The 26335-nt window shown below is 39.1% G+C and overlaps 1 protein-coding gene and 1 pseudogene across 4 annotated transcripts in view; both read left to right on the top strand.

The window, feature by feature from the left end:
* LOC309859272 (uncharacterized protein) overlaps window positions 1-25926 on the top strand; it is a 234608-nt gene extending 208682 nt beyond the window's left edge. For 2 of the 3 annotated variants that reach the window (XM_082719960.1, XM_082719958.1), the window contains exon 3: window positions 25661-25926. In XM_082719960.1, the coding sequence (XP_082576086.1) occupies window positions 25661-25837 (177 nt within the window). In that variant the 3' untranslated portion in view covers window positions 25838-25926. Of the gene's footprint in view, window positions 1-24446 lie in introns of all 3 variants that reach the window. The other variant, XM_082719959.1, reaches the window with a different exon arrangement.
* LOC309859270 (26S proteasome regulatory subunit 7 pseudogene) lies at window positions 13637-15058 on the top strand (annotated as a pseudogene). The gene has a single exon. The product of its transcript is annotated as a 26S proteasome regulatory subunit 7 pseudogene (transcript).
* Window positions 25927-26335: the final 409 nt, after the last annotated feature.

The following is a 26335-nucleotide window of genomic DNA, read 5'->3' as shown; positions in this document are numbered from 1 at the left end:
TCCTATGAGACATGCAAAGCTTATTCATTTATTCATAGTAATTAATGCTTTTCATCCCCTGGGCTAGTTTCTGGAAACTTCAGTGTCCTTTTCTCTTTGTGAAGTTTCTTACTATTTTTTCCAGCTTTACTAAGGTAAAATTGACAAATAAAAAGTATTTGTATATATACCTTTAATATAACTGTATATTTAAAATGTGAAATTTGAAATATGTTTCCATTGTGAAATGCTTATCACAGTCAAGCTAATTGACATCCATCACCCCATAGTTACTGTGTGTGTGTCGAACACCTAATGTTTCCTCTCTTAGCAGATCTCAAGTATGAATAACATTGTAATGATCATAGAAGTTCACACATCTCTTCAAGAAACTGATTTCATTTCCCTTGTATATAAACCCCAGAAGTGGGATTGCCAAATCATATGGCAATTCTATTTCTTTTTTTTTTTTAAGGAGTTTATTTATTTATTTGACAGACAGAGATTACAAGTAGGCAGAGAGAGAGGAGGAAGCAGGCTCCCTGCTGAGCAGAGATCCCAATGCAGGGCTCGATCTCAGGACCCTGGGACCATGACCTGAGCCGAGGCTTCAACCCACTGAGCCACCCAGGTGCCTCTGGCAATTCTATTTCTAATTTTGGGGGTTACCTCCATACTTTCAATGCAATGGCTTTACCAACTTATACCTCCACCAACAGGGTGCAAAGGTGTCCTTTTCTGTATATCCTTGCTAACATTTCTTATCTCCTCAAACTCAACACACACAAAACAGACAATCATATAAAAAAAATGGGCAGAAGATATGAACAGACACTTCTCCAATGAAGACATACAAATGGCTATCAGACACAGGAAAAAATGTTCATCATCACTAGCCCTCAGGGACATTCAAATTAAAACCACATTGAGATATAACTTTACGCCAGTTAGAATGGCCAAAATTAGCAAGACAGGAAACAACATGAATTGGAGGGGATGTGGAGAAAGGGGAGCCCTCTTACCCTGTTGGTGGGAATGCAAGTTGGTGCAGCCTCTTTGGAGAACAGTGTGGAGATTCCTCAAGAAATTAAAAATAGAACTTCCCTATGACCCTGCAATTGCCCTACTGGGTATTTACCCCAAAGATACAGATGCAGTGAAAAGAAGGGCCATCTGTACCCCAATGTTTATAGCAGCAATGGCCATGGTCGCCAAACTGTACAGGAAAGGTACTCAGTATCACTAATTATCACTAATTATTAAATGCAATTCAAAACCACAAAGAAAGGATACTACCTCTTAACCCTATTAGTGATACTGAGTACCTTTCCTTGTACCTGTTGGCTATTTGTATATCTTCTTTGGGGAAAAATTTTTTTCTATTCAAGTAATCTGCCTATTTTTAATCTGTTTTTGTACTATTGAGTTCCTTATATATGTTGGACATTAGCCCTTTTTCAGATAGGTTTTTCTTGTTTGTTTGTTTTGAACTGCATCCCTGTCTTTACCCTTCTCTAGTGAGTATGCTTAAGGGCTCTTGATTCATTCAGTCCTCCAAGATTTTCCTTTTGGTGTATAATAGGGTACTCTACATTTTGATATTACCATTTTCCCGAGTCTCTCCCTGGTAAATCTTTAGTTCTGTAGAGTGATGGGGAGGTGAGTTTGATGATGGCAGGGAGATGAAGCCTCGTTTAACAAACAAAACACAAACAATTTTCTTTTTCAAACAGGTCTTCCCTGACCATCCAAATTAAAATAGCATCCTTGTCAGTTTTTCACACATGCCTTTGACTTATTACTTACTTCATGACTTATATCACTATTCAAAATCATCATATTCATCTATTTTTTACTTGTTTATTATCTGTATTCCTTCAACTACCGCCCCCCACTTCTAACTAAAAAGTGAGCTCTAGATAAACAGCAGTTATGCCCTGTGTTTTTCATTTTTCAACATACTCTCACATGGCATTATAATTAATATAATCTATAATCAATAGAGAACAACCACTTAATAAACAGGTTTTTAAATTTACTAAATATTATTAAACCAGGACTTTTTTTTTTCTTTGCCATGGCTTGTCAGTTGTTAATCATTCTAGGAAAAGTCCTCATTCTAAGTGCACTTGTATCTTAACTTCTTATTTTCATTGAAAATAACTGAGTGATTATTTACTTTCAATTACTAGTTTTAACTGCTCATCATTTTATGCTTTTTTTGAGAATATGATGTTTGGAAATGTGTGTTTCTCTATCACTTCTATTATTTATGTGTGTATTAGATAGCTGGCATGGGAGGTAGACAGGAGGGCAGAAAAGGCAGATAGAAAAAGGATATTTGAGCTATGATATTAATTGAAGTTCAAACTTCAGAGGATATCCTTACTATAATTCCTAACCATTTTCTTAGCACTTTAAAAATTATATCTCTTATATTTAATATAATAAATCTCTCTTATAATGAAGAGTCTGGGGACCAAAACAGATACTGAAATTAATCTAGTTCTAAGACTGAAAAAAATGGCTGTTTTCAATTTCACAAAATAATTCCATCAAAACTTGATACAATTTTAAAATTTTTATTTAACTTTATTTTTAAAGATTTTACTTATTTAATTTGACAGACAGAGATCACAAGCAGGCAGAGAGTCAAGCAGAGAGAGGGGGAAAGCAGGCTTCCTGCTGAGCAGAGAGCCCAATGTGGGGCTAGATACCCAGGACCCTGGGATCATGACCTGAGCTGAAGGCAGAGGCTTTAACCCACTGAGACACCCAGGTGCCCCAATACAATTTTTTTAAATGGAAGTTGGAAGTCCTCTATAATTGGGACAGGTTTGAAGGTATAGTAAGATCTATTTTTTATTTTTTATTTTTTGCTTATTTTCCTGTGAACATTATTTAGCAAATTTGTCTTACATCCAGTGCTTTTGAATTTTTTAGGGCTTTTTAGTACATGATTATAGCAAGATGGCTTCCTTTCCTATACCACAACATTTTAGTATAATCTCATTACTCACAAATAAAAGTGAACACTACAAAATAACTCTTAAAGGATCTGATTTAAATAAATAAATAAATAAATAAATGTGCCTTCATCAAGGCATTTCATCCTCCATTGTTCAGATTAGCCCATCTGCTGATCCACTTGATGTAGCAAGGTTTTAAGGAAATGCTGTTATTTGCTGATAGCAATAGCAATATTGATAATTGCTAATATCTTTTGAAAGGTTTCTATGCACCTGGGTCTATACTAAGCTCTAGGTATGCATACACTAAGTTTTACAAATCTGAAGATGGAGATTTCTACTCTTTTTATATCAATAGGAGAGATTAGGAATTTTTACTGATACAAGTAGAAAGTGAAGCCAGAACCACAATCCAGACAAGAGAGGAGATGGGACTAGAAAAATATCACAGTGAAAGCTGATGAGAGCTACAGAGAAACATTAGGAAAATCCATGAATATATTCAAGAAAACACTATGGGGTGCCTGGGCGGCTCAGTGGATTAAAGCCTCTGCCTTTAGCTCAGGTCATGATGCTCGGGTCCTGTGATGGAGCCCCCCCATCAGACTCTCTCTTGGCAAGGAACCTGCTTCCCTTCCTCTCTCTCTGCCTGCTTCTCTGCCTACTTGTTATCTCTCTTTCAAATAAATAAATGAAATCTTAAAAAAAAAAAAAAAGAAAGAAAGAAAAGAAAAGACAAGACTGAAAGAGTTTTCACCTAACTTCATGGCCAAACAATTGAAACTTGTACGCTCATTTTAAACTAATTCAGTCATCAGTCAATGAAAGTTCATGAAATATATAAAAAAAAAAAAAGTTAATGAAATCTTTGAACTTGTATATATAAACAAGCCATAGTATTCTATCCATGATGCTAACTGGCAGTCCTGAACATAACTTCAGTCAGTCCGAGTTAGTAACATCACAGTTTGGCAAATCAACATGGTTGTTTCCATGGAACCTCAGTTCTTGAAAAACTCAGTTCTCTCTTGCTTAGTCAATTAGACAACTGAATAATTTTCCCAAAGGACCTCATGCTTTCTCATTAAGTGGAAATAATGTTTTAAGCATCAGTCACATTCTCTCAAAGATCTTTAAATTAAAAAAAGACTCTGGAATTAATTGGAAATGAAAGTCAATGGAAGATTTTTTTCCCCCCTCATATCAATCATCTAATCATCCAAAGACATTTCACTGGTAATTGATACAAGCAAGTCATAAAAAGATGAAGATTAACCTTTTATTTATACTCTAAGGGTTTGAAAAGTATCTTTAAATTGTATTATCTCATGGCAACTGAAGATCTGCTAATGTGTTTCTTCAGTTATAGTTGCTGATCAATAAGCTATTTTATGCTAAATTTTTCCTTACCTCTTTCCATAGTAGAAGGATTTAATAATGTGCTAATAAACTACCATATATTTAAATTTGGACAGACTTGAATTATTGTGTTTTTCTTGGGTTGAAAAATGTGACAAATAAATAAAATCTCACCAGATACAACAAGATACAGAGCCTAAATCTTTAAATTTATGCATAGCCAGGAGAACATAGATTATGTAAAGCCTACTAGGCAGATATTTTGATTTCCTTTTTGTCTTGAAAGTGAAACAAAATTGCATTCATGAAGCAAAGATGAAGAATTTATTTCTTGCCTAAAGATTTCTCATCTTTCAGAACCTTGTCGGAAAAGTTAGCTTCCTCATTATCATTTAGACATTTATTTTACTTTTCTTAACCTTGAACTTATCCCATTAGAGTCACACAATCTAACAAAGTAACCTAAACAAATTTGCTCCAAACAAGTCTTTGACATGCGAAATGGATTTTTGTTTTGCCCTACCTAAGTCTTATGTTTCATTATTATTAAAAATGTCAGTAATATTTTGCCTGCTGGGAACACTGATTTTCCTTCAATTTTTCAATCTTATTCAAAACACTGTATTGAATATTTTACAAGTTGCAGTAGATCTGTGTTATTGCTTTTTAAAATTACAAACTGTGAAGCCTGTTTTGGCATTTTGCTAAATGGTTTTTGCACATGTAGACTTGTCAAGAATTTACAGAAGAGTGGAGGGGGAACCATTCTTGGATGATTATAATCTTGTGTGTGACCTTCAGAATCCAAAATAATAAAGTTTCATCAAGGGAGCAGGCTGTGTCCCTCCCCCTCCACAATCCACACACATTCTTAGCTCATAAGCTCTTTTATTGTGTGACACATAGTCCATCAAATACTTCAAATACTGTCAACTTTGCCTCCTTCTACTCTCCTCTCCTGCCCTATGTTTATGTGACATTGACAAACCTATTGATTAGGGTCTTGGAGAAACAATTTGTGTGCTGAAAGACTCCTGTGATTCATTTTGCCTTATCTATTGGTTTATTATCAATTCATAAATTTTTAATTTATCAATATGTGTGTTAAGGATGCTATGGATGTTATAAGAAATGTTAAATTTTAGTTGGAAGAAATTAAAGCAAACTCATGGGAAAAATAAAGTATTTCAGGAAAAGGAAGTGAGTAGTGGAACACAGATTTTAGAAATTTAATTTTATTTGAGGTTTGTTCAATAGTTTTATTTATTTATTTTTTTAAATAAAAAAATATTCACAGAGAGCCCGATGCGGGACTCGATCCCAGGACCCCGAGATCATGACCTGAGCCGAAGGCAGCGGCTTAACCCACTGAGCCACCCAGGCGCCCTGTTCAATAGTTTTAATAAGATTGAAGAGCATTAAATCAGATGAGTATTAAATTATGAGTATTAAATTATATTACATCTATATTTCTGTATCTATCCCTTTATTCATAAATTTCAATCTAACTATATATTGTATACATACCCATATTTATATCTAGGTATTAAAAAAACACACACACATGCACACTAAGACCTCCAATTTCTTTCTAACATGATAATGTTTATTTCAGCTTCTGATTTTCCCCAATGTTAACTTTCTTCAGCCTCAGCTGCAGGTGTTAGCAACACCAAATGGAAATAACTTTTTGGAATCAGTTTTTCCCCTCCTTAGCAACAGTCTGTGCTTAAATGCAAAAATAAGAAAAATAAGAGTACCTTGTTAAGTGAGATGAGAAAATGTCACAGCAGAGAAGATTAAGGGGCTAGAGTGAGGATACTGTGACAGAAGACATAGTTGCAATCAACATATGAAAAAATTATACTTACAAGAGCTTAAGAACAATTAGGAGAGAAGGCTGTCTCCACAGTTCCTGGTGTATGTTCTGTTCTCCCATGGCAGAATGAATTATTAATCTTTTCTAATTAGAAATTGCTTTTCTCAAGGATCCCTACATTTCAGATCACCAGACTTTTGTCAAGAAAACAAATGAATTTGTGTTGGCTTTTAACTGAAATATGGATTTGGTTTTGACAATCCTGCTGGGCCCCATTCTACACTATTCTTTATTTCCACCCCAATCTGACCACACTGCCCCAGGACAGGGCTATCATGTAGAAACTTCCAAAGTAAAATGTGCAGTTGCTTATAAAGGTACCCATGGCAACCAATGGGCACCACCAAGTCTGGATAGGACTTGTGCCCCAATCTGATGCATCCCCACAATCATCATTAAAGTCCAATGTGGAAATTCAGCTCCTAGCAGATGCCACCTTTTAAGCCTTCCTACAACTGTGAATCTTTTCTGGTTTAAGTTATTTGGAGAAAAAAAAAATTGCCAGAATAAAAAGTCGCTGTAGGGAAACAAAATATCCTTCATAAGAGGCCTGCTGCTCTTATGGTTAAAAGGAGTGTTAGAAGCAGGTCACAATAAATTTAAATGGTTGGAAGAAAAGCAAATGGTAGTCAGAATCCTGACATTCAGATGTAGTTAAGAGCTTTTAGTCATCTTGTGGCTTTTTCAAACAGTCTGACAGTATAGCAGAGGTAGCTAGGAATTTGCACAATCATCAGTGTAATCAACTCACAGCAGCTAGACTCACCCTATATTTACTTTGTTAGCTAATTATTAAATCGAGCAGAGGGAAAGATATATTGCTAATGAATTCTGCAATGACTTAGAGAAAAAAGCCATAAACGATACAAAAGGAAAGCACATTGCATTGAATTATTTATTTATTTAACACCAGTCCTTAATCTAGAAAGGGCAGCCATGGAATGTGATCTCATTGTGATGGGTGGGCTATAATTCCTCTTCCTGACTCCCAGTGCAGAACAGAAAACTTGGGTAGATATAAATTTCACAGTATTACCATGAGCTTACATTATGTGGTGTGGGTTACAGGGAAAGTATCTGAGATACCTTACAGGTATCTTGATTCCAACATGCCAATACAGAGGCATAGTTGAAGATGTCTTGGAAAACACAACATCCACCTGGTCTGGGTAATAGACATTAAGTGGTCCAGTATGCTGAGTCTGCACACATACTTTATTTCAAAATTGTCTACAACCACAGTCTCTAAAGCAATAATTTATTCTGAATTGAAGTCAGTGATAACAGTATGGGAAGAACAGGTGAACTAGTCCCTGCATCTGTTTACACAGATGGTAACCAACATGATTCTCACATACAAACCAGTAACTCATGCATCACAAATACATGCCACAACCGAAGACCCATCTCAGATGTAGAGCAGAGTTAAATAACAGGTAAATTCAGTAGGCATATTACTATTAATCAAGGTCAATTATACTTTTTTAGGGAGAAAATCTAGTTTAACTAAAGATACTAGTGTTACTGGTAAAGTAAAATGTGTTTCTATTTCCACACTTTTGTTTTGATTTTATAACTTTTATTATTTTACATCAAAAATCTACTTACACTATTTTTCACTTAAATTATTGCTCACTATAGAAGGGAAAGCAACCCTATCATTCAACTTCCTAATATCCTTTTAATTGGTCAGTTATTTAGGGTTCTTCATTTTGTCATTCCTAGTTAAACTGGACAATCTTTTCTAAAAATATCAGACTTGTTTAAGGTAATTAAAAATGCCCGAAGTAATACTGTAAATGAAGGTACATCTAATGGAGAAGAGCTTGTACCACTCCTATACTATTACAGTGTTTTAGCTCTCCAAGTGATTTATCTGTTTAGGCACAATTTGTTACCTTTCTTTTACATCTTTGTGAGCAAGATTTGCAAGTGCATCATTGGCAGATTTGATCAGTGGATTCATATCCTCTTACATAGTCCTTTGTCACCTTAGCTGTCTTTCTACAAATGCATTTATTTCCACATAAAACAGTACATGACTTCAGTTTAATTATAGCAGAGGCAAAGGGCAAAGAATCACAGAGATTTTGATAAGCAGAAAGTCTTATTCCTGAAGATCCCAAAGATTAGAACTTTACGAGGATTTCCACACTGACATTTTGGGCTCACTTTTTATGAGTGAAGTTTCTCACCTGCCTTCATTCTCATCAGGGCAACCTCATCTCAGTGTAGAGCTAACTGATTTCTAGTTACCCAGTATGCAAGAAAGAAGTCAAATCATTAGGCTTCAGAGTTCTGCTGAGACATCAACCCCTAGTCTCTGGTCATTCTATGCCCTTCTGCATGGAGTGCACTGCCACCCGCTGATTTGTAGACACTCACTGTAGAGCAGCATTCCTGGGAGTCAGAACTCCCAGAAGGATCTGATCTAGTCAGGACCTGCTCTCAAGTTTCCTGCTGGACTACATAAAAAGTATTTTTATTTTCTGGTATTGTCATTTGCTAAATGAAATTTTATAAACACAGAAGATTAAAATTGGAAAATAGAAAATTATCATTGTGTATATCCTTTTCTATTTTCTTGATCCCATCAGCCTAGTGCACACACAGACTAGAGCCCTCAGTTATAACTCAGCTTCCTTGCTTTCATCTCCTTCCATGAATCTTTCAGTATTTACACTTCTGCTCAATATACTGAGATGGATGGCACTGTCCCCTGATAGACACCAATGTTGGCTCCTCAGGCACTGGAATGTTTGCTCTCCTCACTAATTTTTCCATAATACTGAAAGTTTATTTTCCCTGCTCATATCCTTATAGTGTGCTCATTTTTCAAATATCTATCTTCCAATACAGTGTTTTCAAGGTAACAGCATTTTCCCAGAGGACTTATCTGATTAGTGCTCAGCAGGATGTTGCAACTGTTGGCAACTCCGCTCAGTTACCTCCAGCTTTACAGCTTGTGGAGTTAGCCCCACTGCCCACTCACCAAGAGCTAAGAAAGTGCAGAGCAAAGGGCCAGGAATTCAAAAATATTAAGAAACAGTAAAAGCTGGGAATATGAAAGCCCTCAGAAACATTGTTAAGATTCTTACTTCTCTAGTAGCTACTTTGTGTTTATCATAATAGGCTAGTTCAGGAGATCTGCCTTAAACATGAACATAAATACCAGCCTGGATCACAGATGATTTTCATAAAGCCTAACTCCATGAACACTGAGTAGACACCATCAAAATCACTCACAGTAAATGTCAAGCTAAATAAAAGAACAGATTCTTTAGCTAAGACATGCTTAATCTTGGACCATAGCCAATATGGGGATTCACTGAAATGCACAGTTTAAGAAGATACAAGAGCAGGAGATGCTCTTGGATTCAAGACTCCAGTGGGCACAAAGATCTCTACCTATGGACCTCCAGTTGCCAATTACAACAGATATTCACTGAGCACTAAGTTAGAAGCATTATGCTAAGTGCTCTGTAATTGCTATCTTACTCGGTCTTCCAACACCCTAGTAGAGGAGGGAACTGATGATGCATGGAGAAGTTAATAGGGATCTTGCCTAAGGTGATATCACAAGAAAATAGGAAATCTGAATTGAAGTACAGTACTGTAGCTGGCAAATACAACTTTTAACTATCATGCTTAAGTGGAATATGCACTATGCCTATGTACAAGTGTGGAGAAGGAGAAGGGAGGAATAAGAGAAACAACAGAGGGAGAGAAAGGGAGAGATACAGAGAGGGAAAGTATCATGAAACAGTGCATGGTCCTGCCTCTTACAGTTGCTTTTTCTGACCCTAGAAGGGATAACACACTGACTCTGCTGTTCACTTCCATAGAGTGCTTCACAAATGCTCCTTGTATTAGAAGCATGTTGCCATCATGTATATCATCTTGGTGCTTAAATATATTAATTAGCATTCATTATGGCCTCTAAACACAAGCCAAATTAAACATCAGTCCTAAAAGCAAAGGAACCATTATTACTCTGGTGCAAAACTGCATTGTGGTGATCTCCCTGAGAAACAGTATTATGTTTTCCATCATGGCTTCTTTCTCAGCATTTTTCAGGAGCAATGGTAGGTTGATCTCAGGTACTGCCCTTAGAACTTTACATCTCAGTGAGATGCAGTTCCTTTCTGCTTCTAGAATCAGAGGCCACACATCATCACAGGGCTTTTATTTATTGTTGTTGTAATCTTTCATAATAAGGAAAATATTCTGTGAGGAGTGTAAGAAGTCCAGGTTTACAATGAGATATCACCTCACACCAGTCAGAATGGCTAAAATTAACAAGTCAGGAAATGATAGATGCTGGCAAGGATGTGGAGAAAGGGGAACCCTCCTACACTGTTGGTGGGAATGCAAGCTGGTGAAACCACTCTGGAAAACAGCATGGAGGTTCCTCAAAATGTTGAAAACAGAACTATCCTATGACTCAGCAATTTCACTACTGGGTATTTACCCTAAAGATACAAACATAGTGATCTGAAGGGGCACATGCACCCGAATGTTTATAGCAGCAATGTCTACAATAGCCAAACTATGGATGTTCAACAACAGATGAATGGATAAAGAAGATGTGGTATATATACACAATGGAATACTATGCAGCCATCAAAAGAAATGAAATCTTGCCATTTGCAACGACGTGGATGGAACTAGAGGGTATCATGCTTAGCGAAATAAGTTAATCGGAGAAAGACAACTGTCATATGATCTCCCTGATACGAGGAAGTGGAGATGCAACATAGGGGGTTAAGGGGGGTAAGAGAAGAATAAATAAAACAAGATGGGATTGGGAGGGAGACAAACCATAAGTGACTCTTAATCTCACAAAACAAACTGAGGGTTGCTGGGGGAAGTGGGGTTGGGAGAAGGGGGGTAGGATTATGGACATTGGGGAGGGTATGTGCTTTGCTGAGTGCTTTGAAGTGTGTAAACCTGGCGATTCACAGACCTGTACCCCTGGGGATAAAAATATATGTTTATAAAAAATTAAAAAAATTATTACAAACTTATATATATAAAAAAGAAGTCTGGGGTTTGAGAAAAATCTTTCAATAAAATTAAAGCAAAAGCAATTCAAGTTGCCACCCAGTGATAGATTTTTAGATGTTTACAAGTATCCTAAACATTTTAATGACCCAATATTATTCTGTATATTTCCTGTGTGAATGTGCATATTCACAGAAAAATGAATACAAAAAAATACTTGTCATATAAGGATGTAATAATGAAGGTAAAGATGGAACAGAAAAGTGAGAGACTGGGCACAGCCAAGGACAAGGACAGATGAGAATCACACAAATAACTTAGTTTTGTTCCCTTTCTTGTCCACTTGCCTACATCTTAAAGGATTTTTGTGGTTGATATGCTTTGCTCTTTCCCTGGAAATACATTATAATAAAACACTTTCACAAGCATCCTCATCTCAGGGTCTGCTTCTTAATCCCTACTCAGAAGACAATACCCTTTACTAAATGTCATCTGGTCCCTCTCTCATTTACTAAATCCCTGGACAGTGCTTCTTTAGTCTTCAAAATAAATTTCTTTCACTGTTGCTCTTGTCTAGGCATGCTTGTGAGCAACCCAAGATAAATATGTGCCCTTTGTGCAAGTCATCAGTATTTATGCTTGCATTCTCCTGTACCACTCCCTTTAATGAGGTAGAAGGGGGCTCCTGACTCACGGACTCCAAATCTAATAAGCATGGGGTCATAATCCTATTTACTTGGTGGGAATTGTTAAGATAATGGATGTCCTTTCTTTTGATTGTGTACTACTTTATTTATAGGAGATTTACTTTGCTAATTACATCTTATTCTAGCTAATGTGAAATCAGTTTTCACCCCAGACATCCGCATGTGACTGAAATGGTTGAAGTTGACCCAAATAATGTTAAGTGGCTGGCAGAACTAGCCAGGCAGTTAGTTATACTACAAGGGAGTGACAAGATACATACAACAGTTACATCTTGAGAATCCATGATGTGCTAAGAGCTGAGTCCTTCCTACAGTGCATCTCAGAGTGTTCAGTACATCCTGGGACTTTGGTTACAATACGGATACTCTCATCTCTCAAGACGGGAACAACTAGCTATCTGTCTCTTCCCTGACAGAGCTCCTTATTCATTTTATAACGCTCTACCAGTTATTATTATTATTACAATTATTCTATCAAATTATTTCAATCAGTTATTTTAAAACAGTAGATAGTTCTCATGTTATTACCAACAATAAACTCAGTCCTTTCTTTTTCTACCTCTCTCTACCCACCGCCCCCCCCCCGTCCCACTTTGGTTTCCTAGTGACATCTACTTTCAGTTCAATAAGCTGTATCTTCATGTAGCTATTTAAAATAGAATTCCTCTTTGCTATCATCTTTCCTTCCAATCTTCAAGAGAAGAACAGTGTTGTGCTCAAAGAAATTGGTCATGCTAACCTTAATGTTCTCCTCAGCTTAAGGAAACTTGAGACAGGTTTCTTCTTGACAGTAAGCCCTTGATCTCTCTGTTCTCAAAGCACTTTCTTTAGAAAACTTGCAACTATAAATTCTCTCTGTGTCCCTGTGAGATTTAAATCTTCTCCCAGTCTCTGCCCAGCTTTCTATCCCAGGAATATATTTCTCAGTGACCAGGTAATTATCTCTTTCAAATGTTATCCTCAAGGAAGATAGGGTCCTTATCTCCCAGTATTTGGGAAAATAGGAACCTAACATTGATGAGCACCATTTAACAAAACCAGATGTTCTAATCCCAACCTTCTCTCCAATATTGGTCAGTATTTTTCTACTAGTTTGCCTTAGTACTGAAAAACCCTTTACCTTGTTTCAGTGAACTTGAGTTCAGTCTCTCTTACCTTACCTCAATAGTCATAAGTCAGTCTACCTTGTCTAACTCTGTCCGGTACAATTTTCCTATGATGACATCCATCCTCATTTTGTTGTGATAACTCAAGCCACTGAAGATAGAGAACAAAAGAACAGAGAAACACAAAGGAGTGTCTGGAATGAGCAGTGCTGCATAAGGTCAAAAATTTCTTCCACAGGGCATTGCTGGAGTCAGCCTCGGGGATGTAAGTAGACCTTTCTCATTCAGCTTTTGGGGCTTATTTCCATCCCTCTGCCCCACAGTCTCCACCTGAACATCTCACTGCTCAGCTCCACCTCCCCCCCAATAGCCATTCTTTGTTATCCCAATATGAATTCAGATTTCCATACTAAGTGGGGGGTCACCAATCTTTACTAGGCCAAAAGGAAATATGGAGGTTTTGGAGTGTCAATTTTGCTTTGCATCCTGACTCTACCATTATAAAGAGGTTGAACTTTAAGATGTGCTTTGATCTTTATAAGCCCCAGTTACACATTTTCCCAAAATGTAAATATTATTACTTAGATTTCATGATTACTCTGAGAGTAATGGAAAGTATGTAAAGCAAATCACTGAGCAGTTGAGGCCCTCGGAACAACAAAAATGCCGGATTACCTTGGTGTCGATCAGCAGAAAACCAAAGAGGAGGAGAAGGAACACAAGCCTATCCAAGCTCTGGATGAGGGGGATATTGCCTTGCTGAAAACTTACGGTCAAAGCACTTACTCTAGGCAGATAAAGTAGGTTGAAGATGACATTCAACAGCTTCTCAAGAAAATTAATGAGCTCACTGGTATTAAAGAGTCTGATACTGGCCTGGCCCCACCAGCACTCTGGGATTTGGCTGCAGATAAGCAAACACTGCAGAGTGAACAGCCTTTGCAGGTTGCAAGGTGTACGAAGATAATCAATGCTGACTCAGAGGACCCAAAGTACATTATCAATGTGAAGCAGTTTGCCAAGTTTGTGGTGGACCTCAGTGATCAGGTAGCACCTACCGACATTGAAGAAGGGATGAGAGTTGGGGTGGACAGAAATAAGTATCAGATTCACATTCCGCTGCCTCCCAAGATTGACCCAACAGTCACCATGATGCAGGTGGAAGAAAAACCTGATGTCACTTACAGTGATGTGGGTGGCTGTAAGGAACAGATTGAGAAACTTCGAGAAGTAGTTGAAACCCCATTACTTCATCCAGAAAGATTTGTTAACCTTGGCATTGAGCTTCCCAAGGGTGTGCTGCTCTTTGGTCCACCTGGTACAGGCAAGACCCTCTGTGCTCGGGCAGTTGCTAACAGGATTGATGCTTGCTTCATTCGAGTTATTGGATCTGAACTTGTACAGAAGTACGTCGGTGAGGGGGCTCGAATGGTTCGTGAGCTCTTTGAAATGGCCAGAACAAAAAAAGCCTGCCCCATCTTCTTTGATGAAATTGATGCTATTGGAGGGGCTCGTTTTGATGATGGTGCTGGGGGAGACAATGAAGTGCAGAGAACAATGATGGAACTGATCAATCAGCTGGACGGTTTTGATCCTCGAGGTAATATTAAAGTGATGATGGCCACTAACAGACCAGACACCCTGGATCCAGCACTCATGAGGCCAGGGAGACTGGACAGAAAGATTGAATTCAGCTTACCTGATCTAGAGGGTCGGACTCACATTTTTAAGATTCATGCTCATTCAATGAGTGTCGAAAGAGGTATCAGATTTGAATTGTTAGTGCGACTGTGTCCAAATAGCACTAGTGCGGAGATTAGAAGCATCTGCACAGAAGCCGGAATGTTTGCCATCAGAGCATGGCGAAAAATTGCTACCGAGAAGGATTTCTTGAAGGCTGTAAATAAGGTCATTAAGTCTTACGCCAAATTCACTGCTACTCCCCGCTATATGACATACAACTGATCCCGAAGGCTTTCATGAAAACTTCCTTTCACTGGAATCCTAACTTTATTAAATAGCCTTGTTAATAACAAGGACACACAAAAATAAAGCGTTTCAAATTGTAAAAAAAAAAAAAAAAAAAGAAAGAAAGAAAGAAAGTATGTAAAGCAACTGATACACCCTGAAAAAAAAAAAATAATTAAAACATAAGCATGGGACAAGCATTAGTTTTCCCTGCAGTGAAAACAGATTGCTGAAAAGAAACAAAAAAGCATTGCAAAGTAGCAATAATTTCTAATTTTGATAGTTCAGATCTCAGCTATTAGAATCCTACTGCTTCTTTGCAACCTTGACACTAATTTGCTGTGAAAACTTCTGATTTTTTGATGACTGATTTATGAGAGAAAATCTCTTGTGTGTATAAATAGGGATCAGTGAATATTAAAAGCCATCCATGTAGGGCACATGGTGAAGTTAATTTCTTTTTGTGGCAGGTCCTGAGATTCTAAGAATCCATTCTAAGAATCTCAGGGTGCTTTCAGATGAAAAGTAATAAAGAACAGTGGTTATGTTTCCAGATTCATTTTAGAAAGACAACTCCAAGTGCCAGGGTTGTACAGTCAGTTAAGTGTCTGACACTTAGGTTCCAGGAGTTCAGCTAGATAAAACCATTCCAAATACCTATAAACTCAACAGGAGATAGAAGAGGAGAAGAGAAGCAATTCTACGAACAGAAAATCAACCACTTTTTGGAAGATAGGACTTGTGGAGAAGAGAATCCAAAGTGATGGGAAGATAGACTACAGGGGGAAGGGCAAGCTCCTGACAAGCATTGGAGCAATGGAGCACAAAATCAGAACTTTCAGAAGTCTTCTCCACTGAGGGACGTCACTCCAGAGGCTAAGCAAGGGTGGAGCCCTCACAGGGACAGTGTCATCTCGGGGGGGGGGGGTCACAGAAAGACTGGGGGTGTCTGAGTGTGGCAGAACTGCCAGTTATTGAGAGGGGAAGCTGACTATAGAGATGGAGTGGAGGAGTGAGCTCTCAGCTTGGGGTTACCGTAAACCATGATCCAAGGCACAGTCTAACCACTGCTCTTTGAGCAGGGACCCCACAAGTGGCAGATCTGGAAAGACCCCTTTTTTCCTCCTCTAGGAGGAACAGCGCAGGAATGTGAGGCAGGAATATGCTGCATTTGGAGACTCCCAAGGGGCAGTGCACCAAATATAGAAAGGCTCACAGGCTGGGTGAGCATGGAGCACGACCAGAGACCAGGGAGATGGGAGGGATTGATTGCTTTTCTCTGAAGGCACACTAAGGAGTGGGGCCCCGAGCTCTCAGCTCCTCTGGACCAGTGATTGGGTGGCTGCCATTCTCATTCTGATCCTCCAAAGCTCCTTGGAAAGTGATCACGAAACAAAAGCTACCGAGAGCTAACCCAAGCAGATTAGTCTGGCCCCAGTCAAGAGTGGTGCAATTCCACTCTTATGGACATATAAACTCCCAAATCTGAACCAGGAAGAAATAGAAAACCTGAACAGACTCATAACCAGTAAGAATATTGAAGTAGTCATCAAAAATCTCCCAACAAACAAGAGCCCAGGGACAGACAGCTTCCCAAAGGAATTCTACCAAACAGTTGAAGAAGAATTAATACCTATTCTCCTGAAACTGTTCCAAAAAATAGAAATGGAAGGAAAATTTCCAAACTCCTTTTATGAGGCCAGCATTACCTTGATCCGAAAACCAGCAAAGACCCCATTACAAAGGAAAATTACAGACCAATATCCTTGATGAACATAGATGCAAAAATTCTCACCAAAATACTAGCCAATAGGATCCAACAGTACATTAAAAGGATTATTCTTCACAACCAAGTGGGATTCTTTCCTGGGCTGCAAGGTTGGTTCAACATCTGCAAATTACTCAGTGTGATACAATATGTTAATAAAAGAAAAAGAAGAACCATACGATACTCTCAATAGATTCTAAAAAAGCATGACAAAGTACAGCATCCTCTCATAATTAAAACTCTTCAAAGTGTAGGCATAGAGGGTACATACCTCAATATCATAGAAGCCATCTATGAAAAACCCACAGTGAATATCATTTTCAATGGGGAAAAACAGAGAGCTTTTCCCACAAGGTCAGGAACATGACAGGGATGTCCATTATCACCACTGCTATTCAACATAGTACTAGAAGTTCTAGCCTCAGCAATCAGACAACAAAAAGAAATAGAAGTCATTCAGAGCAGAAAAGAAGTCAAACTCTCACTCTTTGCAGATGATATGATACTTTATGTGGAAAACCCAAAAGACTCCATTCCAAATCTGCTAGAACTTGGACAGGAATTCAGTAAAGTGTCAGGATATAAAATCAATGCACAGAAATCAGTTGCATTTCTACACACCAACAGCAAGGTAGAAGAAAGAGGAATTAAGGAGTTGGTCGCACTTACAATTGCACCCAAAACCATAACATACCTAGGAATAAACCTAACCAAAGTGGCAAAGAATCTGTACTCAGAAAACTATAAAACTCATGAAAGAAATTGAGGAAGACACAAAGAAATGGAAAAACTTTCCATGCTTATGTATTGGAAGAACAAATATTGTAAAAATGTCTATGCTACCTAAAGCAATCTACATGTTTAATCCAGTCCCTATCAAAATACCATCAATTTTTCCAAAGAAATGGAACAAATAATCCTAACATTTATATGGATCCAGAAAAGATCTCGAATAGCCAGAGGAATGTTGAAAGAGAAAGCGGAAGTTGGTGGCATCACAATTCCAGATTTCAAGCTCTATTACAAAACTGTCATTATCAAAACAGTATGATACTGGCACAAAAACAGACACATAGATCAATGGAACAGAATAGAGAGCACAGAAATAGACCCTCAACTCTATGGTCAACTAATCTTCAACAAAGCAGGAAAGAATGTCCAATGGAAAAAGACAGCCTCTTCAACAAATGGTGTTAGGAAAACTGGACAGCCACATGCGGGAAAATGAAACTAGACCATTTTCTTACACCACACACAAAAATAGACTCGAAATGGATGAAAGACCTCAATGAGAGTCAGGAATCCATCAAAATCCTTGAGGAGAACACAGGCAGCAACCTCTTTGACTTCAGTAGCACCAACTTCTTCCTAGAATTATTGCCAAAGGCAAGGGGAGCAAGGGCAAAAATGAACTATTGGGACTTCACTGAGATCAAAAGCTTTTGCACAGTAAAGGAAGCAGTCAACAAAACCAAAAGATAACTGACAGAATGAGAGAGGATATTCACTAATGCAATCAAGAAATGGGCAGAGGACATGAACAGACATTTCTGCAAAGAAGACATCCAGATGGCCAACAGACACATGAAAAAGTGCTCCAAATCACTGGACATCAGGGAAATACAAATGAAAACCACAATGAGATATCACCTCACACCAGTCAGAAGGGCTAAAATGAACAATTTTAGAAAGGATAGATGTTGGCAAGCATTCGTAGAAAGGGTAACCCTCCTACACTGTTGGTGGGAATGCAAGGTCGTACAGCCAGTCTGAAAGACAGGAAGAGGTTCCTCACAAAGTTGAAAATAGAGCTACCCTATGACACAGCAATCACACTACTGGGTATTTACCCTAAAGATACAAATGTAGTCGGGGCGCCTGGGTGGCTCGGTGGGTTAAAGCCTCTGCCTTCGGCTTGGGTCATGATCCCAGGGTCCTGGGATTGAGCCCCGCATCGGGCTCTCTGCTCAGCGGGGAGCCTGCTTTCTCCTCTCTCTCTGCCTGCTTCTCTGCCTACTTGTGATCTCTGTCTGTTAAATGAATGGATAGAATCTTTAAAAAAAAAAAAAAAACACTTAAATGACTTACTTAAAAAAAAAAAAAGAAAAAAAAAGATAAAATTTAGTGATCCAAAGGGGCACATGCAACTGAATGTTTATAGCAGCAATGTCCACAATAGCCAAACTATGGAAAGAACCTAGATGTCCATCAACAGATGAGTGGATAAAGAAGATGTGGTATATTTATACAATGGAATACTCTGCTGCTATCAAAAGAAATGAAATTATGCTGAGTGAAATAAGTCAATCACAGAAAGACAGTTATCATATGATCTCTCTGATATGAGGAATTTAAGAGGGAGGGTGGGGGGTTTTGGGGAGTGGGGAAGGGAAAAATGAAACAAGATGTGATTGGGAGGGAGACAAACCATAAGAGACTTTTAATCTTACAAAGCAAACTGAGGGTTGCTGGTGGGAGGGGGGTAGGGATATGTTGGTTGCATTATGGACATTGGGGAGGGCATGTGATATGGTGAGTACTGTGAAGTGTGTAAGCCTGATGATTCACCAACCTGAACCCCTGAGGCAAATAATACATTATATGTTAAGAAAAGTAATTAAGGGACGCCTGGGTGGCTCAGTTGGTTAAGCAGCTGCCTTCGGCTCAGGTCATGATCCCAGCGTCCTGGGATCGAGTCCCACATCGGGCTTCTTGCTTGGCAGGGAGCCTGCTTTTCCCTCTGCCTCTGCCTGCCATTCTGTCTGCCTGTGCTCGCTCTCTTTCCCTCTCTCTGACAAATAAATAAAATCTTTAAAAAAAAAAAAAAGAAAAGTAATTAAAAAAAAAAGACTCTTTCCCTCTCCCACCACCCCTTCCCTATTCTATATACTAAACAAAAAAAATCTTAAGAAAAAAAATTACAGACAACTCCTGTCAGCACATAGGAATTACAGAGCTTTTTTGGTAGGATCTTGGAAGTTTAATATTTTATTAGGGAGCTATTGCTATTGAGGGCATGGTAAGACGTCACTTCTCCCCCAAGGATAATTAGATGTATTAATAACAATTTTAAGAGCAGGGGTAATTCATTGGAAAAAATACCTACTATACCACTGTGATATTTTCATACAGGGTTAAAAATGATGGCCTCAACATATATTTAGTGATTTGGAAATTTAAATATTTACTGTGTTGCCAAGATTCCTCTGAGATGAAGCCCCAAGAAATGACAAGAAGGGGATAAAATAGATATGTTGTATTTCCTTTAAAGAGTTAATCTTAGGGAAGCATGTAAGAGAATTCCCCAAAGCATATTGGTTATTATAGGGGATAAATAATCATATATGATATACCAGAGCTTTTTTCACTTCATCTCCAGAGTCCCAAGTGTCCCCCATCATGTGGCCCTTAGAGCATGACACAGAGTCACCTGCTCTCAGAGCCCAGATGCTCAGAGGATATAGTACGTACACCTAATGGACCCAGCTTTTAGGTAAACCACAGCCCAGGAACATTCTCTGCAGCTCTGGTGATTCCGGGGTACCACAATAACATCTACATTGGATAAAAATTCACACACAAACTTTCAAAACCTCCAAATTAGGAAATAAAACCAGGACTTTGCAGGGGTCAAAGTAAGATTGGCCTACCTCCTCTTTTTGTCCATGCTGGTATATAGAAATCAAATAATTGTCCAGACAGTCTTAAAGTGTGTCATGATTATATATACAAACAGTATATAACTTTCATGAATCCACAAACACATACCCTAGATTACAATGTAATTGTCCTATTCAAAAGATCATTTTACAACTAATACATGTTTTCTTCCAAGTTTTTATTTAAGTCCAGTTAGTTCATATACTGTGTAGTATTAGTTTCATATATAGAATTTAGTAAGTCATCACTTACATAAACACCCAGTGCTCATCACGAGTGCCTTGTTTTACCTCAGAAGTGTTATAACTGCAACGTAACATTTTAAAAACTACTAAGGTATGAAAAGAATGAATTATGGTTTACAATAATGCTGGGAGCTCTAAAGCTAAAACAAACAAAAATAAAAAACATAAATTCAAATGCCTCAGCCACAGGACCATTAAATAATATAATAACACATTCTCATAGATTTAAGATTTATATGCAATATGAAGTGCTAACTAAATGCAAGGTATGCAATTAATAATGAGAATAATGATATAATAGTCATATCATAATTATTCAGGGACATTTTAACATAGTTGTTGAATACAACTACTATTCATAGATATTTTATTTTCAGAAAAATACAAAATTCTTGGAAATTATTTATACTCCTCATAGATTAGACAGTAATTCCTTGAAATATGGCAAAATTCAGTCTCTGATCAGTATATAACTATATTAGCTCATGCAGCCAGTTTCACACTTGGGGGAAAAGATGTCCATGAAAATGATATAATGTTTTGATTATGATGTATTAAAGGGAGGCATTTAGGTCTTGGATCATGATGATAACCATGTGTGGTCAAATGGAGTAGAGGAAGGCAGTCCCGCTAGAATAAGAGGGAAAGAATCACTAAGTAAAACTAGATGTCATGAGTGGCAGAGGCTGCTTGATGCTCACCCAAACCCACTGTTTTATTTAAACTGGGTACAAAGCTAAACTGAATTTCCCAGACTAGGGAAATCCATTAGGTGGTACCATGTGACTGAGTTCTAGAGAATGAACGTGATCAGAAATTCTAGGCTTCATTTTTAGATCTGACTAATACAAATCTTTCCAAGATAACCTCCATGCTATTTCCCCATCCACTGGCCAGCTGTATATGAAAATTGGACCCCAAAGGATAAGGAAGTTGTATAACAGATGGTTCTGGGTTCCTGAATCATCATAGCAGGAAGGCTGTCAGCTGACCAGAAATACACATTGTGGGCTATCACCAGAACACAAAAATATTTTTCTATTATTCTTGTGTCCTTTTCCAATTTGAGGTCCTTTTGACCTCAATTACCCAATGAGTCTGTTTCTGTGCTTGACCTTTCAGATCCCCTAGCACACTGGCAAGAAAGTGGATAGAGGCTTCTCAGAAACAAAAGGATGCCTACTGAACATCTGGTGCATATTTAACTAAATACCTTCATACTTAATACATTTTGTGCAGTGGTTTGGCCAATTTTGTCTTGATCATGATCTGGATTTATTCATGACCTTCCACCCTGCCTCACTCTCTCCACACCTAAAAGCATTCTCTCTATTGATGTATTCATTTCCTAGGGCTGATGTAGCAAAGTGCCACAATGGTAGCTTATAGCAACAGAAATTTCTTATCTCATAGTTCTGGAGGCCAGAAGTTCAAAATTAAGGTATTGGCACGGTCATGCCACCTCTGAAAACTGTAAGGAAATCCTTCCTTGCCTCTTCCTAGTTTTTGGTGTTTTACTGGCAACCTTGGAAATCTCTTGACTCACAGATTTGTAAATCTGATCTCTGTCTTCATCATCATAATAATGTGTTGTTCTTGGCCTTCTGTCTTCACTTGGCCATCTTCTTACAAGGATACTGATCATATTAAATGAGGGCTCTCTGAGCTCCAGTAGAAGATAATATTGACTCACTATATTTACAATGACCCTTTAACCAAATAAGGTTACATTCTAAGTTACTGCAGGCCAGACTTCACACACATCTGCTTTTGCAGGGAGCAAATTCACTGAGAACAATCAGTATTTTAAAGAATTACTTAAATAGAGGCTCCTGGGTGTCTCAGTCATTAAACATCTGCCTTCAGCTCAGTTCATGATCCCAGAATCCTGGGATCTAGCCCCACATCAGGCTCCCTGCTCCATGGGGAGCCTGCTTCTCCCTCTCCAACTCCCCCTGCTTGTGCTGTCTCTTTCACTGTGTCTCTCTCTGTCAAATTAATAAATAAAATCTTCAAAAAAAAAAAAGGAATTACTTAAATATATTCCATCTCTGTCACAATCTACCACTGGCTCTTCCCTTTCCCTACTTAATTTATTTTCATAGTTCAAAGCCCAATTCCAGATCCCCGTCATTCAGGAATCCTTCTCTAATCCTCTGATGTATGGTTTCCCCCTTTCTATGAAATCCTGGATCACTGAGAGTTCAAGCATTAAGTCTTTAGCACCCCTTCCTAAGGTTGCTATTCATATCATGTCAGAATTAAAATAAAGAGGCAGAACCACCAGAAGCATGTATACCAACCAGAATCTACTGTCATCATTCTACATTAATTAGCCTGCAGACAAAGTTTGGGCAAAAGAGCTTAAATGCTTGAAGAAGACAGAGTAATCTTTCTTAGAAGCATTGAAAGGCTGTGATAACAGAGCAAAGGGGAAAAACTAATTTAGCCAGAAACAATGGCCTCCCAGGGAGAAACTGCCCAATTAGAAGCCCCTCAATAAGGAAAAGGATACTTGGGGAAATGAAGCTCTACACTAATGGAAGACACTGAATCTAGGGGTTCCTGAACTCAAAGATCCTATCTAGACCATTGACACATATCTTTTCAGTAAGAGAGACAAGTATTTGTGAATATGCTCACCACCAGGCCTGCACATACTAGGGAGGGAATGCTTTCATAAGCATTGATTTTGCTCATACAAGCAGACATTACATATGATAAACAAAAGTATACACAATGTCCATTGTAACTAAAATGCATTTGAAAAGTCTCTCAAAGTCTGGAAAAAAAAAAAAAGCTAAATGTGTCACCCTTGTAATACTAGCATGTAACCTTGCTGAAGCTCACTCTTAAGCATTTGCTATTCCTTATCAGTATAAATTCCATTTACATAGTTAATGAGGAATTTCTGAGCCTAAGTTAGGACAAAGGGAAAAATTAAAATTATAGGTTAAAAAGGTTATTTCCCCCTATGTTTTCAAGGCAGCTAATCCCCAAACTTGACCCATCAAGGAACCATGCCTTCTAATAGCTATACTCTTGTGTAATTTCCTTTGCTTAAAATTTGGCCAGCCCTATAACTTTCATTTGACCAATTATACAGGGCAATAAAGGCACCTTGTGACTTCCAAGACTGGGTCATAAGACTTTTCATCTGGTGTCTTGGTTTTTTTGAAACACTTTCTTATAGTCTCTAAGTTAAAAATATAAATACCTTGAGACCACCAACCTCTGAGGAAGCTCGCACTAGTCACATAAAGATGTCACATGGAGAAAGAGATGACCGACTAGCCAAAATTTGCTCCACCTTTTATAACTGAGATGCCAGACATGTGAGTGAAGAGGCTGTCTTGGTCTTCAAACCATCACAATTTTCAGATAACTCTATTTGCATCTGCTACATTCTCTATGACAAGTCTGAATTGCCTTGCTGATCGCAGATATCCCATGGTTGATAAATTATGTAACATCTTCCTAAGGTTCTTATTCCCTAAAATGGAAATAATGATAGCACCTACTCTTATCTTATTTGAATGTAATTGTTAATAATAAATACCACCTTTAAAAAGAAAAGAAACAACAACAAAAAAAGAGTGAAACCAGGGCACCTGGGTGGCTTGGTGGGTTAAAGCCTCTGCCTTCAGCTCAGGTCACGATCCCAGGGTCCTGGGATCGAGCCCCGCATCGGGCTCTCTGCTCGGCAGGGAGCCTGCTTCCTCCTCTCTCTCTGCCTGCCTCTCTGCCTACTTATGATTTCTGTCTGTCAGGTAAATAAATAAAGTCTTAAAAAAAAAAAAAGAGTGAAACCAAAGATCTAAAAGACTTTTATCACTTCTTTACTGAAAAGTCCCAAGACAGAATAAATCCCTTCTGTGGTTAAATATGTTTGCAAAAGGAGCTACTTATTTTTTCTCTGAACGTCATTGAAAATATCATAAAGGAGAAAAATGTAAATTTGAAAAACAAACAAGGAGCAGCTTCCTTCTACGAGACTGTGCCCCAGACATCATCAGTGGAGTGACAGTCTTCTTTTGGTAAATTTCCTGTGTGTGTGCACATTTACATATGAATACTTATATGCATGTATTTATAGAAAACTAATTTTCCCAGAAAGAGGGAAATACAGAGGATTCTGGAGAGTTTGAAGTTGAATCCTTCTGTCTGTGGAAGGCAAAGACAATAATGCAGGGTCATGTAGGGAGAGCTAAGGTGGTAGCTGAAAGGGCCTGCCCCTCCCAGAGGAACTCGCTTGTGGACCCCGGATGTAGGGGTGGGGCAGGCCAGGTGGAGATGTCCAATCGGTGAGGCATGTGTATATCCATTAGGGTGAATTGAGATCCGATTGGCCTTGTAAGAGCTATAACCGCTGCGAGCTGCCCCACCACCAGCGGTCCCTGCGTTGGCAGTCTCCAGCCTCCGGCAGTCCCGCCTCTGGTGGCCCTGATACGCCGCCTCCAGCCTCCAGCCGCCTGCAGCTTCCAGTGGCCCCGCCTTCAGCAGCCTGGAGCTGCAGCCTCCGGCAGTTGTGCTGATGATGGTCCCGAGTCGCCAGCGGTCCAGTGGTCAGCAGTCCCGACGCCTGCAGTCCCTAGACACCAGTGGTCCAGTGGTCAGCAGTCCTGACGCCTGCAGCCCCTAGTGGTCAGCGGTCCCGAGACACCAGTGGTCCAGTGGTCAGCGGTCCCCACGCCTGCAGCCCCTAGATGTCAACGGTGCTGAGACACCAGCGGTCCAGCAGTCCAGCGGCCTAGCGGTCAGTGGTCCTGATGCCTGCAGCCCCTGGATGCCAGCAGTTTCGAGACGCCAGTGGCCCTGAGATGCCAATGGCTCCTAGCCGCCAGCAGCCTCACCGCAAAATGCCTCGCCACCCCCAGCCACGAGCGGCCTTGTCTGCAGCGGTGGCTTCCTCTGGGTGGCAACCTTGTCAGAGTGGCATCGTGGGGAGCAGAGTCTGTGTCATCCGGGTTGTCCTCCTTGTCATCGTCGCTGTCATCATTGCCTCTTTGTCATCAGGAGCAGCCTCGTCCGGGAAGCGGTCTTGTCCAGAATGTCCTCTTCTTGGGAGTGGCCTCTTCTTGGGAGCAGCTCCGATCATGGAGTGGCCTCATCTGCGGAGCAGCCTCGTCCAGAGCAGCCTTCTTGGGAGTGACCTTGTCGGGAACATCGTCCTGGCCTTTTCGTAAGAGATAGCCCTGACCGGTCAGTTTGATTCTTGATGCTTGGCACGAAATAAAGTTTTGTTTGACCTTCGCTTTGTATCAGTCTCGTTCCTTTGATCACGGACCCTAACAGTTGCAACAGAGAATAATGAAAGTTAACAACTAATGTAAGGCAGTATGACAGCATATTTACTCACATCTGTAAGCAGGAACACTTCAGCCCTAGCCTGGGTCTTCTGTTATCACTAACCACTAGAAGTAGGCAGTTAGCTCTAAAGGTAGCTCCTCTTACTATTTTGTGCCTAGACTATAGTGTAATGGGAAAACTACTTAGTTTTAAAGATAGCTCTTCTCACTTTTGGGCACTAGAGTACACCATATAGAATTACTACACTTTGTTGTCGAGTTTGTGCTTCCCATAAACTTAAAATAATGGGACACTCTTCACTTACCCATAGTAGGGTAACACAGCAGCCACACACTACAGAATACATAAGGCAGTTGTACAATTCATTACGTTTATCAGGAT

The sequence above is a fragment of the Mustela nivalis genome (genome assembly GCF_964662115.1).
Source record: "Mustela nivalis genome assembly, chromosome: 2".
NCBI lineage: Eukaryota > Metazoa > Chordata > Mammalia > Carnivora > Mustelidae > Mustela > Mustela nivalis.
Note: the sequence above shows the minus strand (reverse complement) of the source record. Positions and strands in the feature narration are given on the sequence as shown.